This window comes from Prorops nasuta, unplaced genomic scaffold (assembly GCF_024137725.1).
Source record: "Prorops nasuta isolate Cenicafe-Biocafe unplaced genomic scaffold, Cenicafe_Pnas_1.2 PNAS00019, whole genome shotgun sequence".
NCBI classification, from domain to species: domain Eukaryota; kingdom Metazoa; phylum Arthropoda; class Insecta; order Hymenoptera; family Bethylidae; genus Prorops; species Prorops nasuta.
In genome coordinates, this window is record NW_027116816.1 from 2,602,616 (window position 1) to 2,620,952 (window position 18,337).

Genomic DNA, 18,337 nt, shown 5'->3' on the forward strand with positions numbered 1-18,337 from the left:
ACATCGCACACATACGATTAAAGAGGTACAAATCCCAAGGTGGTAGAATTATACATTTTTTGTGGTGCATAAAAGTAAAGGTCGTATAGATCAGGAAGGATAAAAGTATAATTATAAAAATACAGTATAGAAAAGAGGGGTTGCTCGGTGATGAGAACGATTCGTACTGTGCGGTGGGTGACGCGTTGGATCGATAGGAGAGCGACGATGAAAACACCAGGCTGGTTTTAGTGAAAAGAGAGCGTGGACTACAGCCTCCGCAGGGCAGCCACGCCGCCACAGTGACGTAAGTTTCGCATTGACTCAGGCGCACCGTTCTCTAACCAATCGCACAAACTTTCTTTCACATTGCCCAATACTATTCTCGTTCCCATCGCATTTCTCCTTTTTCGCTACTATTGAAAATGGAACGCGCGTCTCCTTGGCGAGAAAAGTCCAATTTCTTCGTTCGACTCGACAGTCTAAGCTAAGCTAGCGGAGAGAATTTATCGAAAGATTAGCGGGAGATGCGTGGCATGCGTGTTGGAAAGAGTCGCCTGCAGCGATTATATCGCTGTGTGTTGGCTACGTGGGAGACGCAGACGTGCAGTACATACGTAGCTACATGCATAGTAGCAACCGCTGGTAATGCTGGGGGGATCTGGTGAGCTAGGGATTTGGGTAGGTGGGGGAGGGGGGATTTAGTGCCCCTCCGTCGACGGCGTGGCGGCTCTTCCGTTCCGTTTCTACTGGTCTTTGGCAGACTCAGTCAGTCAGGCGGCAGACTAATCGAAAGTCAGAGTCAGAACAGTCAGAACGCCGCGGACTAGCGCGCGTCGCTCGTCTGGCGTACACGCCGCAGTAGATAAGGCCGATCTTGTCTGTCCTCTCACAGCCTGCTAAACGTCCAGGTAGGCACACGTGTTGCTCCTTCCTTCCTTCCTATAGAATATAGACAGTGCAGACCTTTCCAACTCCTTTCATCCAGCCAATTAACTTTGTCGCAAAACTGCTTGTCCTACTCGAAATATCGCACACACGAGACCTGCCTTCTTTCATCGATCTCTCGTGTGCTCCCTTTCAAAAACTCCACAGTACCAATTAATATCTTCCGATAAGCTGGATTGGCGAATTACAATGTCAAAATTATGACACTTTGGAATTTTATTAAAAGTGTAAAGAATATATATATATATATATATAAAAGAGCTGGGCGGACTTGGTGAAAGTGCAGCTGGGATTTTTCATCGTTAAATATTTGCCGTAAATTCTGGTAAATTGTTGAAGCGACCGTGAAGGTTTTATGCAGTTTTGATAAGTATTTTTATTTTACTCGGTGTTCTAATGAGTCGAGCCAATTATTGTAATAACGGAGGTCTGTTGATAATGAAGATGATGAAAGTTGTTTATGATAAGTGCTTTTTGGCGATGTTACTGCTTTGTAAATATTTCATGTTGTAACGATCAAACACGTGTTAGCCTTTGCACATGCAAACGTGCAGCACCCAGCAGGTAACTATTTAGATTGCTATTATTGAATGAGACTGTTTTCACTCAATAAATGCAACTGAATTCTGGCAGGAACGTGAGTAAACTTATATTTTTGTTGATCTTTCCTAGCAATAATTTACTTTTGAACTTTACGGTTATGTCATTATAACGGTTTAATCGTGCAGAGTGCTTCGTGCAACAACATGAAGTTGTCGACCTGATTACGAGGCTATAAAAATTTGTAATCAATGTTAAAAATAAACCTTTCTTCATCGTAGGTTAAAAGTGACGCGGCTTTCATTATGGATTATAAAAAATGTTGGCAGTTTTGTCGTAATAAAATCATTTGATGCGAGTTTCGAATAAGAAAAAATGTGCTCGAACGCATGCAGGCTTAACATCTATCAGCTGTTGTCACTCGAATGCCTCGTGGTGCGCTAGAGGTTTGATGTTCAGAAAGGATATAAATTGTCTCGCATTGTGAATGTTGATTTGCACGAGGGAACTCTTATTGTCAATTCAGCAGAACAGATCTTCGCCTGGTATCAATTTGCAAGCAGTGAATAAGCCGGTTTAAGACCAGACAGTATTGTTGGCTACTCTCCAAAAATAATTATCACGATTATCAGTCTTTGTGTGTGTTTGGCGAATGTTGAATCAGCCAACTCTTATCAGCTAAGAAAATTTCACCTCTTATCCCGTCAACTTTATTTGTCGAACGAGAAAATTGAAATGTCTTGTTTTCGCAGAAGGGTATACTATATAGTTCGGCTAATCATATTTCACTAGGATGAATAACGAAGAGTGGATTTTGTTTCTTATCTCGTAATTGAATTGCTCTCCTTACAGATCTGCGATGCCGTGACATTAAGTACAGCTGGAAGATTAAATGCACGAGGAACGAAGAGCTTGGTCCGAGTCACGAACGACGCGCCAATCTGATCATCAATGAATAATAGAAAATCCAAGTCCAGATTTCTCTTTGCACGAGAATAGTATCCAACGTCTATTATTATCCTCTGACGACTGGAGTAAACGAGTAAGTAAAAAACATTGCAAATCAGTGAAAGCTCGAGAGATCTCGACAAAAGTTTCATCCAATTAACTGGTACGACTTTAATTGGCCCAATTATCACAATTTACTCGTGGTAAGTCCAACCATATACGATGATAAAATATAATGAAAATTTCACATTTCTACCAGGAACTTGGCGTTAGACCCTGACCATACGCGCGATATAAAAGCGTTTTATCTGTTTTCTTAGTCAGAAATGGAAAACACTTGCGATCTACTCGTGCGCTGACTAATTCGACGCACGTATGCATGTCATCCGAACAAACACTATATATACAATGTATTCCCTCGTTTCGAGCTATGCAACGATATTTTAAATATCTTTCAACATTATATACATATACACATATATAGTGTATAGAGTCTAGAGAAACTCGTTGGTGACTGTTGTTATAGTCGTGGTAATTTCAGCGGCGACGTACTATAGTTAATATAAATTACGTTATACCGTAAAGTGTCCTATACTTATCTTATCTGTAGATTCGCAAAGTTTTCTTTTTCCACTTGCATTTTAATATATTCCACCGCTTAACTATCATTCGTATATACCATTGTTGCAGGGGACCGACGTAGCACAGGTTGAACACTATAAGGTACTGGTCGGTATAACAAGTGCCAAGCGTCAAACGTCAAGCTATATAGTGTACTGCATGGGAGGAAATGTCAGCGATACTCGTGGCAGTGCTCGTTCGATGAAGGAGAGAAGAATGAGAGATACGACTGCAGCAGTCTAACGCAAAGCTGGAGAACCTTCGGAGGAGGAGAGTAAGGAGCTGTGATGGAGGAGCTTTGTCAAGGTTGAAAGGAGGAATGGTCGTGGCGGAAGGAGCAGAGGTCGGTTCCTGAAGTTTGGTTAAAATCCGACTGGACGGTGGAGGCAGAAGAAGCGTTTAGAGAAGCTGCGCTGGTCCGGATCGGTTGGTGGGATTTGAGGAAAGGAGAGAGTAAAAGTCGGTCGTTGGTTGGTCGGTAGTTTCGGCGGTCCGAGGAGCCAGGGTATATGCGCGTCGTATTAATAGAAAAAGAGGGATCTGGTGGGGAATCGCGCTCGCGGGTGAAAATAGAAAAGAATGTTTTTGGAATCCAATTGGACTTGGTTGGCAGAACGATGGGGCAATATGGCCGACTTGGCCGAGCGGGTGGACGATCTGATATGCAGTTTCGACTCGTCTGGTGACACGACCATGGATACATTATCGATGCTGATATTTGGCTGGATGCTCTTCGGTTTGGTGGTGCTGTGCGTCGGAAAATTCGTGTACAATCGTTTCGTGCAGCCGGAGATTGGTGGAACGGGGTCGGCTGCAAAGGACGGCCATGTCTTTGCCCACGGGGATGGCAGTGTTGTGATGCTAAGTGGTACCGGGGGTGGTGCTACTGCTGCTGCTGCTGGAGGAGGAGGAGGAGGAGGAGGAGGAGGGTCAACGGGGATCGCAGCGAGGTTTCAAGGGCTCGATAGGTCGAAGCTTGGAGGAGCTTCCGGTGGAGGATCGGTTGGATCGTCGTTGCTGGCAAAATCGACTTCGACCGGTACAGGTGGTGTTGCTGGTGGTGTCGCTGGTGCTGCCGCGAACGCTGCGGTGACAGCAGGGGCGGTAGGAGGTGGTAACACCAGTGGTGGCGGCGGTGCAGTCACCGGAACGTTCTCCACTTCCTCCCCGGGTAGCTACGTACCCCCGACGCCACCGATCCGGAAACGACTCACCAGGAAGACTTCCGGTGGACCGCTTCTCAGCCCAGCCAGAAGCTCCAAGGCCCTCCATCTGCCAACGGCCACCGGACCCGACGCAGAAGCCGTCCGCTGGGTAAACGAGTTCATCGTCTGGCTGCACTCCGACCTCGTTATACTCAACGAACTCCTCGCCACTTGGGTCGTCTCCCTCAACGACTTTACTACTCGATCCGTCGACGAAGTAAGCAATTGCTCCCCACCCCCCTCCAAAATCTTTGTCGCAAATATTACCAATTGATCGTTTTACTCTTTCGACCCGCTTATGCACTCTTATAAGTGGGCGAAATAATGCGCAATTTTTGGCAACGCTTCAAACCGTTCCAACCGTCCCGAAAGCATCGTTGATATCCGTGCTATAGGAAGCCGCGTGCAATTCTCACGAGGAACTCGTCAAAACAAGTTACGCGCTCCTTCGAGCAATCGCTCGGATAGGAAGCACTGCCGCATATGGCGGGGCCGCTCATCCGTCTTCGTGGCTCCATCTTCGTCCCGGGGGACAGCTTAAAAGCTCCGAATTGATTAAATACTCTTGTAATGTACGAGAGACTGTTGGAGCCCGCAGCGTCTTGTTGTTAATTATTCTCATATTTAGTATTGCGGTGCAAACTTAATCTCTCACTTTGTATGCAATCGTGCTAAATAATTTCCTCTTCGGCTGCAAGACCAACTTCCGGTGTCAGCTGCTAACCGCGAAACCCATGCACTCGTATACGTTCGAGCTGCATAAAAGCGCACCGTGATCGGAGCTTTTGCACAATCGAGCCTCCATTTTATAGACTGCAATTTTTTTTGCCACTTTAACAAAGTCGGAGGAAAATGTTTCGTCATGGACCATTGATGGCCTCGGTGTTTACGAAAATGATGACGTCACGCGCCGAAAATAACTCGCGTCTCAGCTAAAGCAGAGTTACATCCGGTTTCTCCCGGTCGACCTATATATCGTTCGCTTATCAAAGGACACTACAGCAATCTCGTTTCTACGTAATTTTCGATAGGAAATGCACGTCTCGTAAAGAGAAATATTTTAATCGTCCGCCGAGATACGATTTGAGAGCCGAATCCATTGAATATTTCTTGAGCGAATTGGCCTGGCCGGAAGTGTGATATAACGCTATTTGCCATACATCATTGAGAGCCGGAACACGATTACGTGAATCATATACTGATACCATTGCCATATTACACCGTGCTATAGAATAATAATAACAACTTCTTGACCAACTTTGGTAGAAACGAATTCTCTAGAAATTTTATTTCTGGTTTTACGATTGTTATAACGCAGAATAATTTTGCACCGTCGATCTGCAAACTCAGCGAATATCCGGGCTGAGTTTACAGTTTAGCCTGCAAAGTAAAGTAAGCAGACTTTTATTGCATCAATCATGTAGGTTTTGTTTTATTTTAAAGAAACTATTCCTCGCGTCATAAATCGCTGTACGAGCTGCGAGGTCAAAACTGATTCTCATGAATAATTAATTGTATTTATGTGTGATCTTGCCTCTGTGTGCGTGCGCTTACACACGCACGCATAGAAAAAGTTACACCGATCAGCAATGTATTGTTACAGCATGGAGTTGGCGTGGAATTTGTACGAGTGCTTCCTGAGACGCATCCACCCGTTCTCTCCAATATCTTCTGCGAATGCGATTCCAAAGATGACGTGGTGAGTAATTCTCGCGCAATCTCGCGAGCATCTCTTATTAGTTTCGGTTCCTTGACGAGAGACGCCTGCAGTATGTACTGGCAGATTGGTAATAACACCAATTGATAATACTCTTACGCTTTACAGACGATTACTTGCGACTGCGAAGCCACCCCAGCTCTGCAACTGAAGGCATTTCGACAAAAAGGCGATAAATTGGAGGTCAATCATTATCGCGTAAACGTCAATCGTTTTCGTGCACGTCTCAACGTCGTGTGCATCACCGAGAAGCTTCTGCTTGACTTGAAATGCGACGGTTGGCCAGACGTTAGTTTCGTCACTTGTGAAATAAGTTGATTGGAGAAAAATACCAAATCACGTGATTAAACTTTCAATATTATTCCTTTTCAGGTAAAAGTTTCCTTAGCAGCTGTTGGTACCATAAAGAAGGACCTGGATGAAAGCCAGTTGCAGGAAGTCGTGACGGAAATTGTGGTGGGTGCATTAAGGGGTACCAGTGTTCACTTAAATCTTTCGCAGTATCCCACGTGTCCACGATTATGGAGGGAACCGCCTCCTCAACCCTTCTCCTTGCCTTTGCATTACGACAGTCTGGTAAGTTGTCGAAATTGTCACGATTTCTTGAAAGGTGTTTTTACTTGTGTGTTTCATTCGTGTTTAACGTTTACAGAGCTCGTCAAATTCGACGATGCATCAACAACACCAACAACGACACCATCAGCACTCTGGAGGTCTGCAGTCTCAGTATGTACCAGGGGAGAAACGTTTATTAGTGAAAGTTGTGAGGGCAGCCGATTTGGGAGGACACGAAGGCTGTAACGAGCCCTATTGTGTCGTGGAATTGGACGAGCCACCTCAGAAGAATCAAACTGCTATTAAGAAAGATACCAAGAGCCCTTTGTGGGACGAAGCGTTCCTATTGTACGCGACTTTTATTCAGCGCGAGATTCAGCTATTATTAGCATCACGAGTCTCTTCCGCAATAATGATTCATATATTGATTTGCAGCGATGTTAACCACAATACATCGGAGGTACTGTTAGAAGTCTACGACCACGTCAATAGAAGTCACAAATTTTTAGGTTTAGGCATCGTGGGCGTGGAGGAGCTTCTGGCAAATCCAAGCCAAAGACAAATTATACCTCTTCAAGCCAGACCTTACGAAGAGGAGGAGATTACTGGTACACTTACCGTAGAGGTAACACGCACATAAAAGCTGCATTAATTACACCAGCGTTCTCCACTTTTTGCAATACTAATTGAAACTTTATAATTCCCGCTTAGTTCCTTTTCATCGAGGGTGCTGAGGTACCACAAATCGGGACCAAACCTTACAAGGTGAAGGAATCTATTAAAACCGTCTCACCGACCCGTAGTTACAACCCGACAAATCTTCTCAGCAACAATAGTCTAAACTACAACAATGGTAACAGCACACTTATCTTGTACGACTCTACCAATCAATCAGACGGGGGTAATTACCGATTACTTATCTGAAAGACGTTGCACTCATTGGTGATGTGTGGATTTAGTGTTCAAATAGTTTCTATATCCCGTCCTTGCAAGGTTTTCGAGTACAATGTTTGTGGAAAATGAACCGAGAGAAGTGAGAAAGACGATCGAGGTACATTGTACAAAAGACTGTAATTTGGGAAATAATTGGCCATTTTTTTAAATACTTCTGTTAATTGAGTTTATACTAAATTAAGAGAGAGAGAGAGAGAGGGAGAGAGGGAGAGAAATTAAGAGACGCATGGAAACGCGGAGAAAATTTTATTATCTTTTGCACCAATGCCTGTATCCTCGGTGTTGTTTAATCGAACTCAGATTTCCGCGGTTCTTATTCGGATAACGTTATAGTCGTGGACGTTGATATCCCCAATGCACGTCTCTCCATGTAGCGTTATAATCGCTACGTTAAAATCCTGTGCATAATATAGTGCATACATAGACGGCATGGAGTATTATAATCCCTCTATATAGCATGACTATGTTTCCCTTCGATACAAATTTTATATATAGATACTGGCACTACCATCAGCCCAATTTTTCCATTTTCTTTTATTCGATTGGATCACTTAATTGTAGATTTCTAGAAATTGGCATTATTTTTGCTTTGTAGGGAGAAGAAAGTTAATTCTATAGTGAAAAAACCAAACGATATTGATACAAATACAATATTCAGGCTATGTCATTATTTTTCCAGATTTTCTGACCAATGGTAACGTCGTGGACTCACCGTATCGAAGTGGACAAATTAATGGTAATAAAGGAACTCTCATCGTACACAGTCAGCAAAGGGTAATATATTCTTTCTGCATTACGATTCTCTCTAACGTTTCGTTTCGCGTGACCCTTTCTCTACATCGCATGTTCCTTTTCTTTTTCAGCAGTCTGAGAGACAATTAGTCAAGGTAAGGTATCGTTCGTTCGTGTATGATTACTTCTCAAACTAAACCCAAATAACCTTTGCCTGAAAGCATTAATCATCCTCGAGTGTCGTGTGTGTTCACTAATTCAGGTAACTCTAACGGAAAGTGGGAACTGGCAGGAGATATCTCCTGGGGTAAGTTTGATTGTCAATCGACTAACAATAAAGATCGAGCAAGAAAGATAAAATTCAAAATTTTAGACATTAATTCGAAGAAAAAAATGTCTAATTTAAGTAAAACTAATTTCAGCACGGTACAAAGGAAATCAGCGCTACTTCGGGACCAGAGAGTACTCCTAATTCATCCAATTCAGAAGGTAATAAAGTGAAGATGGTACTTTATCGTATTATTTGTAATTTGAGTTCTGTACCTTTGAGCCACTGAAATATTCGCTATTGTAGAGAGAGGAAGGACAAGAAGAAAACGTCGAGATTTCTTCGGTACGATAAAGAAACGACTGACACGATCGAAAACGAGAAGCAGATCCGTTGGTCCTGAAGGTGATGTCAATCACGAGGATGCTCATTCGAGGTCCATATCTGCGGACAGAGCACGTGATCCTGGATCGGGTATGCTGATTTTAATTAGACTGAAATTCGTCTTGCGGATATTACCTGGCATGTAACTCGTCTTAGGTTGTCGTAAATCCAGATGGAATGGATGTATCTGAAACAAATCTATAGTACTCTTTGTCTCTTACCACGTTAATTAATTATCAAACGATACTACATTTGTTACTCATAAGCTCCTCCTATATCATCATATTTCTTTTGTTTCTCGGTATTGTAACTGGTGCCTGCATTCGTATTCTGTATTTCTTTCGTGAATGTTTCTGTCGTTGGTAAGTTATTCGTTGTGGTAATATTAGATCTTGCAGTGTTTATATATTTGCTAAAATAAATTCGAGGCATTTTTAAATCATTTGTAAATTATAATCTTCAGGACACTTGACGGTGCCATCAGGAAGGGAAGAACAATCCAGAAGATCTAGCGTAAGCGAAGCCTCAGGTATTAGCGGAACGTCCACGAGAACTTATGTGAACGAGGCGTCAACCCTTGTTTTAGAAACTTTGGAAAATGGTATCAGAAAGTGAGTATATATAGACGTTTATAATAAAATAGAAAAATTATGTATTTACAAACACGTACGATTATTTCACAGACATTACTTAGTACCTCTTTCACTGGCACAGAAGAGCAAATGGAGGAAAAAAGGGACGAAGCTGCACATATTTAATGACCATACGTTTATTGCTAAGCATATGCCTGGGTAAGGCTTGTTATTAATTTTCCATAACCATGAGATTTTTTCCTGCTGATGTTTAAAGTGACGAATCCAGTTAAAATTTATAACGATTATTACAGAGGAACTGTGTGCGAAGTCTGTAAAAGAACTTTGGCTCGAAGACTGGGTAAACAGGGATACGAGTGTAGAGATTGTCAAATGAAGTGTCATAAACATTGTCACGTAAAAGCTGACAGCACGTGTCCTACTTCCGCTATACAAAGCATCGAATTGTAAGTATATATTTTATTTAATCGCTTTATCGTTAGGTTCCACGTTGATGTATAGACGTTTGCTTGAACTTTCGTGCACAGATTTATCTAAATGACCGAAAATTATAAATTTTCATTGAGTTTAAATAGCTCACGAACTTCTATACTCTACACTGCAGATTTGATAATACCAATAAAACATCATAGATGTTCTAGTATATAATTATGCAAAATGGCATGTATCAAATTTTACAAAGTCGAAATGTTCCTAATGCTACTTTCTTTTGACTATTGTGAAATAAGGTCCCTACTACCAGTACTGAGTGAATAAGATAGGTAAGCCCAGACGATGCAAGAAGTTTAATAACACCAGTTTTCATTGACGATAATGCGCATGAAGATCTTATTCTGAAAGTAGCTGAAAAGGGAATGTGAACAAATAGTTTGTGTTTTTCCAGATGTGACAATCATCTGCTTGTTACTGTGACCCTGATAATTGAAATGTTTTCCTCAGTCACTTATAATTCTGCCATTAAACAAATTGCGCTATTTCGAGCTCTTTTTTTATTAGTTCCGATTAACTCTGTTAGTTACTTCCTTTATTTAATTTGTTAAGGACCATGCAATGCATGTTGACTGTTACCTCGAGTTTTATCTCTGCAACGGTTCTTCATGGTGCTCTAAAATTCGGCTTGCTGATGCATGAATATAATATCCGATTTACATTTTGGTGCATTTATGTGCAGTACTGGTCATAAATTTAATAAGAACATCACTTTTTTCGACAACGCATCTACGACTAATGCGTAAAAGTAATGAGGAGAAAAGTGATTTTTGAATGGATAATTTATTAGTGAATATAATTCAGTATTTTGTTTGTAAAAGTAGGACAACTTAAAAAATGGTATTTTTAAAAACACAGGATAATTTTTAATAAAACATTCAAGATGTACAACTTGAAGGGGCGTTATTGACTAAGTATTTTCCCAAAAGTCCGATTAAATTCAATTGTATATTTTAAAAGATACACAGCAGCTGGAATTTGCAATATTTTGTAAAAGTAAATTTTGTTTCACAACTTTGAAGTGTTCTATCTACTGAAATATACAACCTATTTTGATCGATTTTTTTTAAAGTACTCAGCCAATTACCCTCCGCAAAATGTATTTTTTTATAAACATATTGTCCTTCAGTTTTAAAGATGACTATATTCTTTAAGTTGTCATATTTTCACAAAAAACACTAAAACGCGTTAAATGTATTCTAAAATCGCTTTTTTAAAATTAGTTTTATAGATTATTTAAAGATGTTATGCTGAAAAAATTGATATCCTTAAAATTGTGTCCACTGCTGTTTATACAATAATTGCATAGTAACTGGTCTGCTAGTGTATTATTGCCTGCGGAATTTGTCGAAAAATCATTTTCAACCTTTGATATAATATTGTATTTGTTTACAGGACGTGCATAAGAACTCCTCATTTGGAAAGGAAGCCTTCAATGCGCCTGTGTTAAAAAATTGTGGGTACTTATCTACTACTACCACCACTACTACTACTATACTATACGTTCACAGTGTTCTAATGCTATAATATAATTTAATAAGAAAGATATACAATGCAAGAGTCGAAAATCATTTCAAATCATGTTAATTTTATATATGGATTAAAGATTACCTCATCTTGCGCTTTTGCGGCTTGAATTTGTATTCTATACGAATAACTAACGATGTTTTTTGCTTGTTCTTATTTTTTGTTGCTTTATAAATTTATTGCGACTTGACTGTTGAAAAATTTATGAAAATAATATAAATAAGTCAATAATAATACCGTTCCTCCCAGAGGACTCACGGACGCGGAAATCCGGGGATGCGTGCGCTTTTTATTATTGTCTATCGAGAAAAATCAAATTCGTATACATGCACGTATACGCATTAAGCTGGACTGAAATGCAGATTATCTTTCGCAGGTGAAATAAATAAATTGAGAATACCAAGATGAAATCGAGGCGGTTTGCCTTATCAATCACTATAACTCCATTTTTTATACATGTTTAAATACCCAGATTAGAACGAACTTTTTAAGAAAGCTTGAAAATAAATACTGACTATACGAGAGAAGCTTAATTCCTAACGAATATCAAAGTTCATGAAAGTCAGCTTTTGATGGCCTACTTAAGAGCTTAGAGATAAAATTATATAATAAATATAAAAAATAGCAAAATAGAGGAAGGTTTCTTTAATTGTAATCGTAAATCCATTTTTTCATTCTTCATAGGCTGTACAATAAGTTGTTCTGACAAGCACATTGATAAGTGATGGTCGATGCACTTAAACGTAAATTAGAATCATTAGATTGACGTAGGTGGCTACTCTGCGTCGAGTAACAAAGTATACCTGACAATTATGCTTTATTACTGAAAAGAACGTTGCTAACCCCTTTATTGTACAGATTTAGACAGAGATAAGATAATTTTATGGGACAAGACTTGCAACAAATGTACCACGCTTTAAGTTTATATATACAAAGGATGCATTCTAGTCTTTCAAATCATTTATTTATATATACATTAAAATATTGGATTAACAATAATAAAAATAAATAAAGCGAAGACTAATTATTATATTTTCAGCCATGACAGTCCCCGCAGTACAATTTTTACTTTCTTATTACACTGCATTATTTCATTCTTGAACTGATTTCACGAGAAACCGTTTTACAAATATAATTATATCTGAGCAATATGAATCAATCATGCCTACAATAGTCAAACGAAGTAATTTCTATTAATCGCAAGTTCTCTCTCAAATGTTTAATTATAATTATAACGGCAATATGATAATATAAAATATATGGGCTGTGACTGTTAGTGATCGTATCGCTGGATGAATTTATGTTATTGTCTGAATGAGGGAAATAATTAAAAAGGGAAATAGGCCAAGTCGGACAAGAGTAAACTAGAATCGATGGTATTTTTCGCTTCCATCACTCGAATTGCTTTAAGAATACATTAGTGCGAATGAAAGTAGATGAGTCTCTCGGGGCAGTAATTCTTTCCACGTGGCATACTGATAAGAAACTTGGACAGTTTCCGCCTTTACGATTCTGTACAATGAATAATCCATTTCCAAACTTTTTCTGACAATTTTAATCATTTATACTTAACACCTGTAAAATGACGAACTTGTATGCCATGACGATCTATTTCATTCGATAAAGAAATCGTGAGATTTCAAGGAATCAAAAAAACTTTTATCAAAAAGGCAATAGCTTTATAAAAGATTCTGTGCGATGACGATAGTGCCTCTAAGAGTTGTTGTTGTTATAGATACAATATTATCGAATATTAATCGTATAAATGCTATATTTATGGACAGAAACTCAGATTGTTCTGTATAATGTAAAACAACATCGATGAAATCTCTGTACACGTCGATTATTTATACGTATTGCCTGTTTATATGATAATCTTAATAATTATAACAAACAATGATACATTGTTGTAAGGTTAATATATACATATAAATATACACACATACACACAGTATCACCCAAAACATATTTGAATGTTTTTTCAAAGCCTGGTCCAAATAAATTATTTTTAGCTGAAAGCATTTTCGGAGTATGTAAAAGAGTTTTTGTAAATTTGCCAAAAAAGTATAAATTTAAAGAGAGGTCGTAAATTATATGAATAATCTTTTGACTATGAAAAGTTGGATGATTGGTAAGTATTTAAAAGGAGCAATTGTCTCGATTATTCTCGTAACGCGATGAAATTAGAAACCTATATGAATCACGTGCATTGAAATGTAATTATACCCATAGCATATAATAAAATCCACGCAATTTTGCTGATTGTATACGAAGGAAAGTTAAATGGGCTTCGGGTGTGATTCAGGCTGTGGAAATTAATAATAAACTTTGAGCTTTAATCCCGTTTGAGAGATATAAAGCGATTATGAAAAAAGTGTCTTCCGAGAAGTCCTATAGGAAAACCCCTTTGATCCAGAGAAGCTATAATTCCAAAGATGCTAAATTATTGTTTCTTGGATATTCCACAAGTTACACCGTTATTCTCACCAATAATAATCATAAGACCGATTGATTCGATAGATATGGACGCGATAGTACCTACCTTGAGTTTCCATATATTAATGGAAATTGAATAGTTAAAAGCGTTTGGCAAGGATTGGAAGAATGCTCGTGGCTTTTATAAAGAGGGTATACTATTTGTGTGGGTCGACGCGGAAATTGTTTTTATTGAGAAAGAGCTACTTTAAGGTTTCTTACTTATCCTGCAACACGTTTTCTCCACATCTCCTGCTTTCGAGCCACGTGCCAGCCCACCCCAGCCTATAACGCCCCCATCGTAAAGCCGATGCTCCCCTTCCTATTTAAGCTAACTTATCGATGTTACTTTGGCACAAGCCTCGAATCTTCAAGTTATTAAAAAAAGATTTCCATTTAGGAATTGACAAGGAGCTTACCGGTGTGGTACCTTCGCATAATGGCGAGGGAGATTTTCGTCTCAGATCGTTCTTTCTTCCCTTCCCATCTTCTTCCTTCACGAGACTTTGCTCGGCATCCACGTGCCTGCTTAGAGACACGTGTCACAATACCGAGGACTCGGTGTAACCTTAAAGTGCCATAAAGAAGGTCTTGCTGTATAATACAGACGATTTTAAGTAATTCCATATAGAAACAGAAATTTTTCCTTTCGAAAGATGCAGCACCTCCCTTGTTGGATGCATTCGTTTTCTCAGGGAGTCCTATATACGTGATAAAATCTCTGCTCTATCGCGTAGATCGTTATACTTGCATCGATTGACCTTGACGATCGATCGCTGCAGCTTCTCCCAAATCTGACCGATTTTCTAATACGTCATTCAATCGATTTGGCTGTGTATTTTAAATGTAAGAGTGGGAGCTTCGTGCAATCAAGGTTTTCTCCACTTACATCGGTAGCAAAGCTTGGATTGACAGAAATAGTGATCGTTGGGGAACAGGGAAATTGCGTCATTAATAAAACGTAGATCCACGATCGTAATACAAGAGGTCCCAGGTGGCTGATTTAAATCGATACGGAATATTATATAGCTTCCTTTTTCCTTTCGATCTCGCGTTGTGTCAGAGTTTGACGTCTGGTCGTTATTGAAAGGTAGCCCTTTCTTTATCATAAATAGTCCTCTGGTAATTAATGCTCTTGTACAGCTCACGTTTCTCACTCCGGTCACGTTTGCGTCTCGCTCCGCCAAAAGACCAAGCGTCCTTACGATCGCGTTAATTGCATAACGTAACTAACTCGCATAGAAACTCCTTCGCCTCCATTGCGTCCATGAGTCCAAATGAATTCTCCATCTTACCTAAATAACGCGTCATATTTAAATTTAAACTTTAATTACGAGATTTCGTAATGCCGTTAGACCCACGGATCTATTACTTTTTTGCCAGACTAGAAATGGCTTTTACTGGAATCGACCTCGATAACATATCCACAAGTATACGAAAATATCCTTTCGATTCGAGGAGATAACGTAGGAGTTTTATAATAACGAATCAAGTCGCACATAAAAATTACATTTAATGCGAAACTACGTCCAAATAAATGTCATTCCTCGAATAGAGCAGAATATGTTCTTTGCTCTACAGGTTTTTCGTGGCTGTAATTCGAAAAACCGTACTCCTATTTGATCGAGTTTTTTGATACCCTACATTCGTTTTGATTTAATAAGGATCAAAGAAAAACTGTCCTCTCGAGGTGCTTCTCGAATTACATTCGTACCGGTTCGCGTGATCAACTTAAATGTCCTTTTCTCCACAATTATTCAGCCTCCTTTTTTCATCGATATAAAGGTATAAATTCTATTTACGCTTTTTTACTGCACCATTCATAAACGAGGTTTCTTTGGAACGCTCGAAAGATAGTTATGTATAGACGCGACGCTGAGGATATTAATAAAATAGTTTATAAAGTATAAAAAAAAAGTCGATGCGGCACGGATGAACCACTAAAGGCTGTAGTCCTAACGAAAGAAATGGCCGTGACCTCATCGATGACGAAGCAGATTCAAAGAGTGACGTAAATCTAAGGAGCGTCGATCAGAATTTTGACTCTGTACATCCCTATAAATTTTAACATTTAAATATCACAGCTATATATATCTTCTGGAAGCATCGTCGATATTTCGCCGAAAACTCGTAGAATCTTCGCCCAATATCGTTGCATTGATTTGAATTTGACGGAAAAAATACAATTTTTGTCCCAGTTTTCAGTTCTGGCCCATTGTGCTTACTGACGTCACGGTCCGAAGGCCTCGCGACGCCACGTGCTCGACTCCGGCTATAGCTGCTTTATTATAGGCTGTTTTTAAACCTTCGAAGCTTTTTGTTTGTTTCGCGAATCAAACAATGATAAAAGGACCTTTCTCCTTGGACCTTGCGAGGCGAAACTTTATTTGCCCCCTGCCGTCTTCCGTTTGGGGTTGCTCGAAACAGACGTTGTGCAGCATTCAGCCAAGCAACGCCGAGCCAGATCCAGAAGTATTTCAAAGTATAATCAGATAAATCTTTCTCTCGATGCTAATTAAAAACAAGCCTCGTTTATCCATGCCCTACTTTTCCTAGCTTTTAATCTCTCCGCAAAATATCTCGCTGTGCGCGATGATACGACACACATTCGTTCGTTTCACAACTAGTTTTGGCCTGCACACCCCTCCTCTCTCTCACCTTTCATGAGTTTTACGTAAAGGAGAAAAGATATTCGTCTTTGGAATAGATCGTGTCTTACAAGGTCTCGTACACTCGCAGTGTGGCTAGTAAAGAGAATTTTACGAGAGGATGAAGCCGAGCTTATATCGTGCTTCTCTGCACCTTCTCAGAAGATCTTGTAGGACAAGCGTTAAAATTGTAGAGACTTTATCGTGCGGAGAATGACGCGTCGAATGACTGCTATATATGGGAATATCCTGAAAATGTACAATCTTGTGATTGGAAGCTAAAAAAGAGGTCTGATAGTGGGTTAATTTGCGCATATAAGGGGAGTTCGTATTGTGTATGAGTAAACTACATATATATATATATATATATAGAGAGAGAGAGAGAGAAAGGTGATGAGGAGATTCGTAGTGAGTATTGATGACGTCGCTTGTGCATGGGTAAAAAGAGCACAAGAGGGAGAGAAGAGCAGAGTGGCCCAGGAACGGGTCGATAGAGTGCAGTAACCGATGCAGCTGCATTGTGAGGGGAATTTTTGCGAGTGTCGGATGCGCGACGGCGGCTTCTACATGTATCCCGAGAGTTGAAATAGCACAGTTGACCTAATTCGGGGTCAGAGTTCTAGTTTCCCGATGGGCCGTGCGGGGAACGAGGTGCGAGCGTGGATCAGAGATGGTTCGTATCCATGGTAACGTGACGTAAGGAGCGCGTCATCGAAAGGGTGCAACGTCCGGATGCAGCTAGCCGCACGGGGCTGAACTGAATGAGGCGATGCAGTGCACTGGATTTTCGACTCTCCCCCCTCTACCCCTTCATCGATCTCACGAAACTTCCGCATTTTATCACTTTGCTTGCTCCTCCTGAAAAGCTTGTTCCTCTTCACCCCCAACCCTTACATCCCACGAAAGAAAGAAAGAGAGAGAGAGATGCTACGATAATCTATTCGTATATTCCATTAATTATATCTATTATATACATATATATATCAGATTGCAAAATTAGATCAAGAATCTTGTTACCCACCGTACCCGTCGTAACAAATTTATGATCCGCGACTTTCGCTAAGTAGACCGCTAACGCGTCAAATGTTACATTCGCTAATCGCATTCACCATGTACGTCCTATCAATGCCTCTCCACATAGCTGAAAGTATTGTTTCTCCGGAGATTTTATCATCGGTTTCAATATTTCCACTCTGTTAAGCATATTAGTCCGATATGACGCGTGCGATATGGAACGGTGGCCGATAAATCTATATGCTGAATTGATCGGAGAATTTTATACCGATTAGATTACGGGAGATGACAAGTTTTGGGGGTCATATATGGAGGAGATTGGATACACACGTGACTTTGACAATCAAGCTGACCTCCCTGCTCATTTGTTCCGCGTGGAAATGACGGACATCGCTGGACAGAGACTGCGGAACAATGTAATAAGTGCATGACTATGACTGGTGCGTGTATTCCTCGTGGTACCGGTCAAGGGGATTGGTGTGATGGGGTAAGAGAGGGGGGGGGGGGGGGAGGGAGGGATACTGGAAGGGATAGGGCGAGGGAAAAAGGGATCGAAGACTATAGGATTAACCCTCGACCGAGTTTGCTCAGCTGCATAGCCCGGAACTGGGACACGTTGTCAGCGGCCTTCTCAATGACGATGATGACGTCACTACGTCAGAGAGGGGGGAGACCGAGGGGAAACTAGGACAAACAGCGAACAAAAAGCGGGGAGGGTCCTGTGCCAAAAGCTCGATCCG

The 18,337-nt window shown here is 40.3% G+C and overlaps 1 protein-coding gene across 13 annotated transcripts; it reads left to right on the forward strand.

Annotated features, from left to right (window-relative positions):
- The first annotated feature begins 720 nt into the window (after positions 1-720).
- LOC136780499 (uncharacterized) lies at positions 721-13,418 on the forward strand. 13 transcript variants are annotated; one of them, XM_066738889.1, is made up of 19 exons: positions 721-890; positions 2,320-2,509; positions 3,106-4,458; positions 5,845-5,940; positions 6,067-6,246; positions 6,331-6,534; positions 6,611-6,861; positions 6,949-7,138; positions 7,225-7,414; positions 8,147-8,241; positions 8,331-8,354; positions 8,462-8,506; positions 8,622-8,688; positions 8,774-8,941; positions 9,315-9,462; positions 9,535-9,642; positions 9,738-9,890; positions 10,173-10,205; positions 11,329-13,418. In XM_066738889.1, exons 3-18 carry the CDS (start codon positions 3,616-3,618, stop codon positions 10,198-10,200), a joined length of 2,790 nt encoding a protein of 929 aa, XP_066594986.1. In that variant the 5' UTR covers positions 721-890; positions 2,320-2,509; positions 3,106-3,615; the 3' UTR covers positions 10,201-10,205; positions 11,329-13,418. The 13 variants fall into 13 exon arrangements, with proteins under 13 accessions (XP_066594986.1, XP_066594982.1, XP_066594984.1 ...); XM_066738885.1 differs by lacking the exon at positions 10,173-10,205; XM_066738887.1 differs by lacking the exon at positions 10,173-10,205 and having other exon boundaries at positions 8,334-8,354.
- The last annotated feature ends 4,919 nt before the right edge of the window (positions 13,419-18,337 follow it).